The sequence below is a fragment of the Culex pipiens genome, chromosome 1 (assembly GCF_016801865.2).
Source record: "Culex pipiens pallens isolate TS chromosome 1, TS_CPP_V2, whole genome shotgun sequence".
In the NCBI taxonomy this organism is placed as follows: Eukaryota; Metazoa; Arthropoda; class Insecta; order Diptera; family Culicidae; genus Culex; species Culex pipiens.
In genome coordinates this window covers 137,990,764-138,005,192 of record NC_068937.1, presented here as the reverse complement: position 1 = coordinate 138,005,192, position 14,429 = coordinate 137,990,764, and the positions used below count along the sequence as shown (strand labels likewise).

At 39.8% G+C, this 14,429-nt stretch overlaps 1 protein-coding gene across 5 annotated transcripts in view; it reads right to left on the bottom strand.

The window, feature by feature from the left end:
* The window catches only part of LOC120417089 (uncharacterized), a 128,895-nt gene that overhangs the window by 24,385 nt on the left and 90,081 nt on the right, over positions 1 to 14,429 (bottom strand). For all 5 annotated transcript variants that reach the window (XM_052706077.1, XM_052706076.1, XM_052706079.1 and 2 more), the window contains one exon: positions 11,924 to 12,326. In XM_052706077.1, the coding sequence (XP_052562037.1) occupies positions 11,924 to 12,024 (101 nt within the window). In that variant the 5' untranslated portion in view covers positions 12,025 to 12,326. The remainder of the gene's footprint in view (positions 1 to 11,923; positions 12,327 to 14,429) is intronic.

Genomic DNA, 14,429 nt, shown 5'->3' with positions numbered 1-14,429 from the left:
TTCTTGCAAAAAACTATTTGGAATGTTTAAATAGCAATTTAATTTTCATCTCATTTGAGCATGGTAAACAAAAACGTAAAAAAAAACTCTCTATTTTTCTTTGGCAGTAAGGGTAACTATTTTTTCAGAACTACAAAAAAAACTTTTTATGGAATTCGGTGAAAAACTCGTTTTTTTAGCAATCGTCGTATTTATCCAACTCGGTAGAGCCTCGTTGTGTACGTAAGCAACTCGTGCTGAAAAAATCTTCTTTTTGCACCATGTTGCATAAACTACTGTTTCGATATAAGTGCCGAACAGTTCAGAAAAATTAATAATAATAATAATAATAATAATAAAAAAATAAATTTATAAATAAATAAAAGTTGTTCGGAATTGCAAAACATATTAATCAACTAGTTGCAAAACTAAAACCTCAACACTCGGCGAACCCCGTTGGATAAATGTACGACTCGAGCTAAACAAATCCACTTTTAGCTACTTCTTGCTTTCTCTGTTTAAGTGCAAAAAAAAATAAAGGAACATTTTAAAGGTTCAAAGCAACAACAAATGATCCACCCTAAGCAACCATCCTTATCGGTAAGCAGGAAGGGGCGTCCGATTGGTTTGAATACATGGTGGCATATCAATAGAATAGACACAACACCGGACGGACGGTCGGACGGAACGAAATAGAGCCATATCAGGAGCCCAAATTGTGGTCTGTGGCCGTTCCGGCCCGGGGCCCGGAGCGGATGGCAATATTGCGTGCGTGTCAAGCAGGGGTTCATTGCAAATTCATCGCTCTCTCTCTGAGTGACGCAATATGCTCCGCACCGGGATTGATACATTTGTAATCACAGCAGCAATGAATTTATCATGTCGATTTCTGATTGATTTGTTTGCATAATTACACAGGGAGCGGAAATTGGTTCGACGATTGGCTGGGTGTTTGATTTGAGTGATTTTGAAAGATTTATCATTGTAGCTTTGCTTGGAGCAAACATTTTATTTCAAATACGTAAACGACTAGATAGGTGCTGTAATTGACCCCAACATCGGGGCGGGCAAAACTGCTGAAGCAAATTCCTAGCAAATCCAATATTCGGCAAACTTCACCCCCGAAAAAGTGTTCATTTCCTCGCAACTGCCGTGCTGCCAGGAACAGTAAACGGAAGCGTAATTTTGTGGAAATAAACCTTGTAATTGAATAAAAAGGCACCGCCATGGTTCATGGCTGGCAGCCCGCAAACACACACTGCAGCACACTGACTTCCGAAGTGAGGATAGCCTATATGTAGGGGAAAGGGAGTCTTTCGACGAGTCTGCCCTTTGCGCTACCATCAACGGAGCTAACCGTAACCGATGGTGAACTTCACTGCCGCATGTGTTTTCGCAAGCGCAACGAAAATTGGCTCGTTGGATAGTTGTGAGCAAAAACTAAGGAGAAAAATCCAGAAATTTCACTGCAAAAAGCGCCAAACCCCATAATCGGTTTTGAAGAATTTAATTTCGGCTGTGATTAGATTTAGCAGATAATTAAATGATTAAAAAAGCTCACCACCAACTCCTTGTCCAGAAGCTTTCAGCAAGCCGAAGACCACAGAAGAGCTTTTCGCCGCTCCTGCTGCTGTTGATGGCACGGGAGCGGGAAAGTTCGCCGGAATGTGGGAAATCTTTTAATAGGATTTTAATGGGTTTTTGGCTTCTGGCTGGTGCTGGTGGTGGTGCGGTAGTGGTTCTGGTCCTCGTGTTGTTGTTACCAAAACCGAACCGAGCGTATTTTCCCAACAGCTTTCAATTTGTCGACGCGTTGCTGGGAGGCCTGGTTGACTGGTTGGCTGGTTAGGTTAGGATTTTGATCGTTGGATAATTAAATTATTGACGGATGAGGGGTGGATCCAGATGAACCACTTGCGTCGTCGGTTGCGTTTGATCTCGAGTCGGCTCTGAGCTAATCGATGGAGGCTCTCAAGTGGCTTCTCCGTTGATGGGGTTCGAGACATCTTCCCCTTTAAAGACACAGCACAACACTCACTAACAATATAATTACCGTTTGATGGTGTGATTATGGTCGACGGCATCGTAAAACCGACACGTTTCGTATCGATCCAGACCGTCCCGGTTTGTCGGCCGTAAAATTGATTTAATTAAGAACTAAATGGATTCGCCTTCAAGGTTCCATGGCTTAGAAGCCTCTACGACTCTATGTTTCCTTTAGTGCATCATTCATAATTTTATTTCACTCTCGTGTAGCTCGATCCTCGTAACACTAATCTTTGTCTTCCCGGAGGCGTCACAACAATATTAACTCGTAAGTTGCTATAACGTTAGAATTAAAGTTTAGTTAGTTTTTTTTTAGTTTCATCAGAACCTTTTCCGACAACCCTAGAGGATCGCACTAAGGACGACACTTTTCAACGAAACCGTGTGTCTTCCACTAGAACGCTCATTCGTCTTAGTTCGTCGTAAAGTTCCTCGTTCCCCTTACACACTAGCTCTTGTTTGCACAGGTCCCTTTTTCGTTGATGAAGCGCCTTCACAAAGTTTTGATCTGTTTCCGGTGCCAAGGTATGGCATTTCATGCGCTTGACCTGCAATCTGGCCTTCGTTAAGTTTCTGAATAGTTTGGCTCGTCACGCAGGATAAATTTGTTGGAGACATTCTAAGGGGGTTAAAAAGTTTCTCGTGGGGAAATCGAAGGGATTTTTGAAGATTTTGGAGTTGGAGTACTTTGTACTTTGAAATTTTTAATAGCCTTCATGAAAGCTGTCCCCTTAATAGGCAATCCATCACTCAACTTCAACAAGACTTGAGTGAATGTGTGTTGAAGTTACTATTGGCTCAGAGTCATCCAGCTAGTGCATGTACTGATTTAATATACAAGTTAAAAAAAAAGGTTTTCCACAAACCACGAAATTCAATATTCTGGCCAGCAATGCCCAAACCCAGAAATAGTCAAACCCTGCCTACAATATTGAGTTGATTACTTCTAGAGTGGTGCTTCAAAACAAACTAAATTATGTAGCCACGAACGAGGCAGCATGGCCCACTTTGTTACAAAATAATGCCTAACAACATTACGAGTGCGCTCACCCTCACCTTGGGAGCTGCAGCATTTCGTCCCAGAGTGCGAACGAACGCATTCACAGCATCCCTCCTCATCAACGTTGCAACATTTCCACGTGTTCAGGATGGTGATGCAACCACCAGCCAACCAGGCCGCCGCGAGTGCAAACAAGCTTTGAAATGCTAATTTCCCACGAATCTACCAGCCTTTCCCAGGTGGAAATGAGCACCTTCCTCTCCTCAACTTTGGTTTTCCCCCTCCTGCCCCCACAGCTGCTCTGGATGGTATTGATTTATTGGAACGCTGCGCGTTCGGCAATCGTTCCGCGAAAGAGACACTTCACTGTTCATTAGGGTGATTTATCGGGGACTGATTTTTGGACAAAATTAATCTTCAAAAATACACCACACCATACTGCTAAATACTTTAATCTGCCGAAAACTGCCAACATAATGTAAAACATGTCGACTCACGATCGAAAACTGAACAATGTGACCGATGCTGGAACTCGATTTTTCAGAATTATTATCCAAATTTCAAACAATTTTATCATAAACAAGCTCTTCCCGGCAAACTTCGTCCTGCCCTTTTCTGGTTCCTGACGTTTCTTGCTTGTTTGCTAATTCAGCCTCCTGTGATCAAAATGTGATTTTACGCAGCTTTTCCCATACAATCTGCAGATTTTCCGGAATCGGTTCCAGAGTGGCCAAAGTTGTCATTTTTTTGGCGTAAAAACCTTCTTTGGACTTTTACGAACCCAATGCAACAAAAAGAACCTCGATATGACGCTCCGTATTGAACTGATTCGCGTTCGAACAAAACCGTCTAAATTTTATATATCGACGTCGTCGTGCTATCTTGTCGCATCCGCCATTTTGACGTTCCGAGAAAAACGCGTTTTAATGTTTGACCTTGAATATTCAAAAACGAGAGCACGCAATGTAAACAATAACAAACACGTTTTGTTTGGCTCACCATTCTGTGCATTGTCCCAAAGTTTGGTTGAAGTTGGTTGCTGGAGTCCCGAGTTATAATTACAAATGTTTACGGTAGTCTAGCTTGTACGTGCGACAAACGCATCCTGACTTTCCTGGCCTGAAATCCCTTTGGCCTTTTGTCGCACTTACATCAATTTTCATGGAGTGACAAGATAGCACGACAAGATTGAAACTACTTTCATATATAAAGTGACAAAAATGCACGGAGTTTTTTCGGTTTTTGTTGAATATCTCAGGATTGAAATCGAATTTTGGGGATCTGTGACGGTCAAAAGGTGAGGCATTGTGAGCTGCACAAAATGGCGTTCTTAACTCGATTTGGCCCAAAATGCACGTACGACAAGTTAGCACGATGGCGACGATATACATAGATAGATTAGGCTATAAATGGCAGCAACTAAAAAATCATGAATTTCAACAAAAAAATATGGTAAAACCTTGATTTAAAATTGCTTTTTTTGGTCATAGGGAAGGCTCCTACAAAGTTTGAACGAAATAAACAAAATACAAATAAAATCAATTTCCGAAAATGCTAATTTTTAAGGTTTTTAATTTCGGGATTCTTGCTTGTTCTGATATTATCAATAGCTCCACCAAGTTTGAGCTTGATCAGAAAATGTTGTTTTCAATTCTGCTTTTTTGTGTTGAATTAGATTACAATGCCCCTTGGATTGGATTTGACCATAACCCTAAAATCAAAACCTTTCTCATTGTTCCATTAAACAGCATGTTAGTAAAAGCTTAAAACGAGATACACATTATTGTGCTACTGAAAAATACAAAAACCTAAAAATATAAATTCGGTAGTTTCTCAATACGAGCAATTCTTTCAGATTTCGGTCATTCGATTTATTTATTTTTTATGTAATCCGGCTGAAACTTTTTCGATGCCTTCGGTATGCCCAAAGAAGCCATTTTGCATCATTAGTTTGTTCATATAATTTTCCATACAAATTTGGCAGCTGTCCATACAAAAATGATAAGTGAAAATTCAAAAATCTGTATCTTTTGAAGGAATTTTTTGATCGATTTGGTGTCTTCGGCAAAGTTGTAGGTATGGATACGGACTACACTGAAAAAAAAATTATACACGGTAAATTTTTTTGTTGTGATTTTTAATTTCACTTTTTGTCACTAAAACTCGATTTGCAAAAATATCACTATTTTTATTTTTTTATATGTTTTAAAGAACATCAAATGCCAACTTTTCAGAAATTTCCAGAATTTGCAAAAAATCTTTGACCGAGCTATCATGATTCTTTGAAACAATATTTTCAAAAAATCTAAATATTGGTCGCAAAAAATTTTCAACTTCATTTTTCGATGTAAAATCAAAAAGTACTTTAGTGAAATTTTGATAAAGTGCACCGTTTTCTATTTATAGCCATTTTCAAGTATTTTTGCCCACTTTCAAAAAAAAATATTTTTGAAAAGCTGAGAAAATTCTCTACATTTTGCTTTTTTGAACATTGTTGATATGACGTTTAGTTGCTGAGATAGGTTTAAAACAGGAAAATTGATGTTTTCTAAGTCCAACCCAAACAACCCACCATTTTCTAACGTCGATATCTCAGCAACTAATGGTCCGATTTACAATGTTAAAATATGAAACGTGAAATTTCTCGATTTTTCCGAAAACAAAATTTTTAAAATATTCAAATGAAGACTAACTTTTGAAAATGGCGTAATATTTTAATTTATCTTTTTAAGTTATCTTAAGTCAATCCTAATTGATTTGCTGATAGATTTTTCTGAAGAAATCGTTGAATAGTGTATTGTTTCACTAATTTGTTGTTTTAAAAGAAAACTGTTATTAAATTTCCCCATCGAAACTTTGAACCACCCTACCGTCCACGCTTTGAAAAGGATAACCGATGCTATTCTCGACATGTCGTAATTTATGCAATTATGTCACTTTTTGTACTCCCAAAAGGGCAGCACCCACTGTATTCCGAGATTGCGTTTCGGTACCATCAATACCGGGTCAGCGAGCGATGCTACCGATGGTGGTAGCGCAACCAGAACCGTGATTGCCACTATGGTTGTAAACTCCTGGATGAAACATCAAACGAGCCTATTCGACGATGTGGTGTACAGCGTGGATTTACCATGGGATGGAAAAATATCTCTCGTAACTTTGTGAAACACGCAATTTGATGGTAATGCACTAAAAACAGGGCTTCAAGTTATTAAAATTGATACCACTTTTTGCACGATGCACTCAGTTTTAAACCTGCTTGACTAAATAGAATTGAAAAAATCTTTTGATCCTTCTAGGTGTGTATTAAAGGGGAAAATCATCCATCACGTTTGCTGAATAGTTGTCGAGCAGCCACAAATCACGACCACGGTCAAGGTTGCAACCCATTGAACATGAAAAAGTGACTTCCTGCCGGTTCCTAATGGTCTAAACCACTCCTTCTAGCGTACTGGGAAAATCGTAAAAACACTTAGTACGGTTCGAGGTTGGGCTTTACATGAAAAAGAAATTGGTGAAATTTTACATTTCATGTAATTCAGAAATTTGTGAGAAATTTTTAGTTAAAGCTTAAGGTGCCTAATATGAATTTTTCCTCAAAAACATTTTCTCAACAGAATCCGCAATCGATAAAGCTAAAATGTTTTGAGACTGCCACCAGTTGATGCCTCGGTACTGCATGTCCCCACCCCCCACTCGAGGACTCGCGCGGCCAGAATTTATTTCCTGCAATAACTCAACCAAGAAAAAAAGGCTCAACACTCGTAAACTTGTGCCGGCTGAACAATTACCGGAACTATTGATTTATTTACGTGTGTGCGCGCGCCAGCACTGGAAAGCAATTTAATTTCCTGAATACGAAATTTGTTTTTTCCGCCGGGCTTCCGGGGGATTACGCAAATAAACCCCCTTCTAAACTCTCGCTAAACTAGTCCGACGTGTGTGTGTTTGCAGCTTTCTAGCTGGAAGTCAATTAGAACTGACTGCGGACCGCTCTTCAGGCGCGCGCGTGGTGATTTGTTTAATGGTTTAATTAAATCCTGAACGGTCGTGCGTTTGCCACCATGGGAGTTTCTGCCAAAGAGGGTGGGGGCGGTAATTGCTAAAATCAATTGGACGTCATTGTTCCGGCATCACACGGTCCATAGAGCTCGTGTAGAACAAGCTTCATTCCTGGAAGCCGTCAAGCGTTTCATAACTATTTCATCGAATGAACCCCGATGAAAAATGGATAACTGTACCTGACACGTGCCAGATTGGAATGAATCAAAATGAGCATGTGGAAACGATTAAATTAGGAGATTCGTTTTATTTATTTTTTGTTTTAAACACTTCAATGATGATGAACTAGTTAAAGTCGCTTAAACAAGATTTACTCTTCGTTGCTCGTCCAAATTTTGTCGTGCCCAACATTCCAGGTGGAAATCGTAAATCAAGGTGCGATACTCCAGCCGACATTTTTCCCATTGCATCCAGCAGCACCTGGTGGACCGATGATAGACTGCTGGCTGCTGCACCACGGCGCCGTTGACGGATGATAGACTCCGGAGGACGACTCCGGTTTGTAGGGCTTTGATTGCAATCAGCTGCGTAATTGAATTTCAACTGAATCGTTACGACCGAAAAAAAGGTCGAGATGTAATGCGAGTTGCGAATCAATCACCGGTCGTCTCCACGGCAATGTGAGAAATGGAGGCGCGTGGTAGTTCAGTAGAGCTCGCCTTAAAATTCGTCGCTATCACCCAGAACGGAAATAGTTCACATATTTTAGTCTGCCGGAGATAAAGCCCCCTTTTCCAAGAACCACATGCGACATTCTAAAGGAAATATTGAAGGCCTCGCAGCAACAAAATCTCAATACATATTGCTGTGGCCCCGAAACACCTTTCACGACGTGGTATCCTGGCTGGCAAGCCGGTCTATTTGGAGCGCTTTCAGGCCAAGTTGAACGGAGACATTCGCTGAAATATTTCAACGCCCCCAGGGCCAATTAAAATCGATAACTGCCACATGAATAGGCACCGGCAGCAGCAACATCAGCAGAAGAAGCACAGAGGAGCCAAGCCAGAACAGAAACTATCCCCCTATCCCCAGTGTATCGTTCCTGCCAGGAGAAACCTCCGAGTAATGGATCGCCGGGGGCCTCACTCGGCGCTGACGTTGAACGAGGTGGCTGGGTTGGTGAGTGTGCGAGTCTCGCTGAATCAGTGTGTCATGTGAAATTTCTTTACAAATGCCTTTTTATGTAACCGTATACGTATGGAAATGCGGGTCGCCGCACACAATCGAACCGCCAGAAGGACAGTAACGGGAACGCCAAACAGGTGGGCAGGAGGGGGGAAGTGAGTGGAAAGCGTGCGGAGAATTCTGCCCATTCATAAACTATCACCCCACAGCTATAGAATCAGCTGCTTGTAAAGCTGAGAAATATTTTGTTAAAGACAGCCATGAGAGGGGGAAAAATTCATTTATCAAAAGTTTTATTGTTATCAGCGTCGCCGCACCCACCCCCTTTCAAAGCTTTCGATGCAACAGTGTTCTCCGTCTTGTTGTACTTTCTAGCTCTCTGAAAAGGGAAAATGGGTGGTTCGTAGTCGTCGTCGTCGTCGTCGTCCCCTGATGAGATTCTTTTCTTCTGGCCGGCCTTTATGAGATTTTGCTCGTGAAAAATGAAGCAGTGTAGCAGATTAAACAGCTCTCCATACACCACCATCTGGACGGTGGAGGTTCGGGGAGCCAGAGCGCCAGTTGACTGCACTTTGTCATACTAACAAATTGCAAGTTTTAGGGGGGAAAGAGGCTAGATGGCATACAAGGACTTGGCTGGTATATCGCTTGAGGCTGGAAACTATGCATGAATGAAACTTTTTTGGTAAACATGATTATGGAAAATCAACAGTCCAGTTTATGTGTCTTGAGTTAATAAAAATTGTATGGTAATTTCAAACATAAATATGAAATTGACTAGCATTTGATACTGAGTACCCCAATACAATATGTTTTAAATAAATTTATTTTTCCATATTTGTGCTTTAAATTGCAAATCTGCTTACATCTTCCCAAATTTCACAAACCAACAAACTTTCTGAAAATAAATAAAACCAGTTTTCAAAAGCTCGTAAAAACCACCAAAATCATACCAAACAAAACATCTTTTAAGTTGGAACAGTAATACAGCAAATCCATTTGAAAAGAGCCTAAACCGAATAAAAAGTTCTCCGATCGGGCTAAAATAATTAGACTCGTATTATTTGTTTGGCGATAAAGGTGACCTACATCATGGTAGCGTGGTTCGAAAAATTGCAATTTTCGTCAGTTATTGCACAAACCAAATTTAAAAAAAAATCATACCTCCGCGTCATTTCATCCGATTGATTAGTTTGGCTATTTGAGGAAAACAGCACGCTAGTCAAAAATCTAGCTCAACATTTGAAAAAGTCGTATTTTTTTCGCTAGAGCTGCGATAACTTCAAAATTTCAGCGTTGACCTATACATGTTTTGGTACCAAAAGTTGCGTCTTTCAATGACGAAAATTTGGATACCCAAACATGTATAGGTCATCGCTGAAATTTTTATGTTATCGCAATTTGAGTGAAAAAATTGTTTTTTTGCCGACTTCGTCATTTTCCCTTTCTGTGCGCGTGGCGCGTCGAAAAACTCAGTTTTTATATTCAAAAAATCATATTTCCGAGTACCGTTCGACATAGCCAACTTTTTTTCAAATGTTATGTGATTTTTCCGAGGAATCCGATAAAAATATTTTCAGACATAGTCTCTTTGGTCCAGGCAAGGTCAAAACGCCATTTTATGTTTTCATACGATTTTTTCAAATGTTAAGCTAGAAAGCTTTGGAAACTTCTTACTATTTTTCTAAAATATCCAAACTAATCACCTTTCTTTTGCGTGTAAGACAGCTAAAATCGGTTGAAATGGAGCGGAGTTATAATTTTTTGGAAAATGTGGTTTTTGCTAAAGAATACGCAAATGGCAATTTTTGTGACCACCCGCAAGGTGTAGGTCACCCTAATGGCCAAAAAAAATACGGGTCTAATTATATTCGCCAAGAAACCCCCAAAAATTTGAGCCCGATCGGAGAATTGCTGAATACCTCTAGAGCACACTCTGGTCGTATGAAAAAAATAAAAATCAAGCCACTTTTCTAATAAAAAGAAAAACTTTTTCGAAATTTAAAATACATAATCAAAAACAAAGCGAAACTTGGTAATTAGTAAGACTTCCAACTATTCGGTGTTTTCCTCAACCTAAGGATTTTCGACCCTCTGCGCGGATTTTCAGCCAGCCGGATTTGTGTACGGATTTTTTCGTAAAATTCGGAATTTGATGACGACATTTATATTTTTTAAATTTAAAATTTTTTTCTATAAATTGTGATGACTTTTTCCTTATGCTAAAGCACATTGTTGGTTGAATTCGGATTGGGTATTTGAATAATTTCCGAGTTTGAATCTGTTAAAAGTTGGAATTTAACTGTTATTTTCAATAACTTTGAAAACAGATTTTCTAAGCCCAGTGGTAACGCTTCCGCCTCGTAAGCGGTAGATCGGGGTTCAAATCCCGGCACGGACCAACACAACTGGTGATCTTTTCCCTTCTGGATTCGATTGCTTAGTAAAGGAAAGGTCACAAACTGGGCCTTATCAAGACACCTTAGGAAGACAACCTATGGAATGTTAACATTAAGTTGATTAATAAACTGTCAATGAATCCGCTTTGTAAATGCCGGCCCCGATACTCTTCCCCTGTTCCCCTCAGGAAAAGGGACGAAGGTTCACATGGTTCACACTCAATGCAATATTGTTCCGGAAAGACAATTGACATTTCGTAAACTTAGTTTAACAGAATATTGAAGGGGCATAAAGATTTGAGTCGGCAAATAGCAGTCATAATCTGATATCGAAATGTTATTTTGAAAGCCATATTCCAATATTAAACTATACGATTGTTTCATAAGTAATTGTTATACCAAGGAGTCATATCTTAATAACTAAGTGTACGGATTTTTGCTCAGCAAGAGTTGATACCCTTAATAATGAGATATTTCATAATTCTCACCCTTCGATTCTTAAACTTTTCGAGAAATTTCAAAAACATATATTAAAAGGTTGATTTTTGAGAGGTCATTTTCGTCCAAAAACGTTCCTCAACTTTTGACAGCTGCCATACTGACAGGATTTGTTGTAGAGACGTGATTTTATCAGCAAAGTTTTCTTAATACATCCAATTCACAACCAAAAAGCAAATTAAGTTTCAACGAGAAAGAATCCCGAGAAATTACGTATTACGAAATTAGTATGTCTAGATGCGGTGTTGAGTTGTAGATGGCAAAACTATTTAAGAATACTAAAAGACTCATAAATAACCATTCCTGTCAAAATAAAACTTAGAAAATCCCAAATCTCAATTGACCAAAACCGCCTTCTATCAACTTTTACGTCTATTGTTGGAGCAACAAGCTAAACGAGCAAAAAAAACCTTCACTCTAAACCCCTCTCCCAGCAAAATGCCAAGTGGCCAAGTTTCGCAAAACGCGTGGCTGATAAGGAAAATATTTACAACCGTTTTCCACACTTTCCCGGCGGGATTTTTTTTTCCTTCTCCCTCGCACACAAAAGCCAGGCCCAGGATTGCTCAGCACAATCGAGAAACATGTAAATGGAATTATAATAGCACTTGTTCAGACGTGTATATCTCTGCACGAGGACCGCCCTCCCCGCCATCCAACAAGGACGTTTTATCCGACCTCACGAAACGGTGAGCGAAAAACTCCACCAAAACCCACAAAAGTACGGAGTGATTGGAAAAGTATCGATTTTGGAGGAAGGGCCGACCGGCTCGACCGCGTGTTTGTCTGTGTGTTGAATAGCATAAGGACTCACCACTGCGTGATGAAATCCGGATTAATCGAGTAGATAGGTGTCGTACGATTGACGTAATCGGTAGCGTTGTAGTCTCCGCCGTCATAGCCGTCGGTGTCCATGGTGGTGACGAGGGCGGCGGTGTCAGTGGCGGTCGGTGATGCGGTCTGCCGAGTCGTACCCACGGCCACCCGGAATCCGTTGATCTGCTGTGTATCAGTGCTGATGTTGCCCAGTGGCTGTTGGAGTCCCGGCCGGATACATTGATCGCTGATTTACTTGCTGAGCCTTTAGCGATCAGAGATCTTAAGCCGTAAACTGCTGATGCGGCGTTGAACAAACATTGCTGGACTTGGCCAATAATGTGTCACCTGTTAAGATCCATGATTTTGGGTTGTTCTTCTTAGTGGGTTCAAAATAGAATCTGAAAAAGATGAAAAAGAAAAAATGTTGTATGATTTCATATTAAAGTATTGATCATATTTCATAATTTTCTCATCATGGAGCAGTTTCCTAACACAAATTACCCCTATTGCTTTTGTCACCCATCCACCCTTTCCACTCACAACACTTCATCTAAAGAGAACATTATTATTTTGTAATCAGGAAGTTGTTTCCGATGGAAACTCATTACAATTAGGCCCATGCCCTCTTACCCGTTTAGCACACATTGCATCGTCTAGCTGAAGCCAGGATAAATTATTTTCACATTTTTGCGCTTAATGAGTTCCTTCCTGCTTGCACTAGGCTCTAACACAAACTAGTGTGCGTGTGTATGTGCGCAAATTGGTATTGTCGTTGCGAAAATGTCGGCGAGAAATTTGTCATTCTATAGGCCCAGGCCGTCAACGCACAACTTTGCGAATAATTAATGCTGAAATGTAAATTATAATACCCTAACCCTGCTCACGTTCGCCCTCTAACCGTTCAATCTCGGCTAGCGATGCACGGGGTAGGTATGTTTCTCCCTGGAGAATGCAAAAGTTTGCGCACAACTGCCAACGCGTTTGGAAGAACAGCTCCGAGCACGATGACGTCGAGCGCCATTTCCAGCGGAAGTGTGCCAGCGGCGGCAATGGACATGCACTCACGGTTCTCACCGGAACAGCGTTGTAGGTTGCCACCATGAGTTTGCAGGGAAGTTTACGTGCAGGTTAAAAAATTGTAGAAATTGATCACTAAACTGATAGAAATCACCAAATTCAACAATCATAAATTAATCTTCTCTAAAAGAAGCTAATTGATAAAACATTTTTAACTGTGTTTCTCAAACGGAATGGGACAATTCAGGAATTTCCTCTCACGAGAGAACGAGACAGAGCAGGTGGAAACAATCCAATTAGTTTCACACATATTAAATTTAGTGAAAATTCTACATGCTTAACGATACGACACTCTGGTGCATACCTCCGAGAGCATATGTGCGAAGTGCATCGGATTGATTCTGCACGGATGTTTGCAGGAATCTGTGAACGACGAACTTTTTTGAAAGACGTCATTCCAAAAATAAACCGATAGGTCTTTGTGAAAATTTATAGAAAACAAATTAATATTCATTGAAAATTTAGCTGACCATATATAAAAAAACGCTGACGAAAAACTGAGGTCGGTTAAAACAAAACAAACGTCATCTGCGTCATTCAGCATCCAAAACTGGCCATATTGTCCGCAATTTAATTACCGGCCTTCGTCGTTTTTGCTCTGCCGAGGGCACTGCACGCAAATATACGCACAATAATTCCGATGAAAATTGTAAACATTTCATACCTGACTGCGCAAATTTAACTGTCCGAAGGAAGTAATTTGTTGAATGTGTCTTTTTGCTTTATTAAAAAGGTATCCTGTGTATAGACATGCAAAAAAAAGGATCAAACATGAATAACACAAATCGACATTTAAGAAGTTGATGTCGGTAAACGCTTTAGCTTGGCATAGGATTCTAATTAGATTCCGTTTCAGAATTCAAATTTAACTGGCTGGGAAGGTATGATAGATTCGGGCTTCTTGAACACGTTCCAATCGACACAATCAATTATTAAGTGAATTTTCAGCGAAAAAAATTTTATAAATTTTGAGTATTAATGCTATGGTAAACATGCGTACCCCTTTTTCTATCAGTAAATAAAGGGTTATCAAGGTTGCTTAACCCTCTACAGCTCCTTTTTTTTCAGGAATTCAGTGTTCAGGCAGTCATTTTTAGTAACATTTGTTCACTTCACTTCTTTTGTTTTTCTTTTTTTCATTTTTAGGCTTTTAATTTGCATTTATCTTGTTTAGTTCATGTGTGTTTTTTTATAGTTCTAAACTTAACATTTTCTAATATTAAAAATATTTTTTTGCAATTCCGTCGTGAAACTACTTACTTTTCCTGTCATTCTTGAACGACGAAATAGCCTACTTTTCTGTACCAAAAATAACAGAATCGAATAGCAACACTTTTCAAAATAAATGCTGAAAAGTTCTACTTTTCAGCACTCAAATGAGTGCTGAAAAGTTGAACTTTTCAGCACTTGTTTCGAAAAGTAAC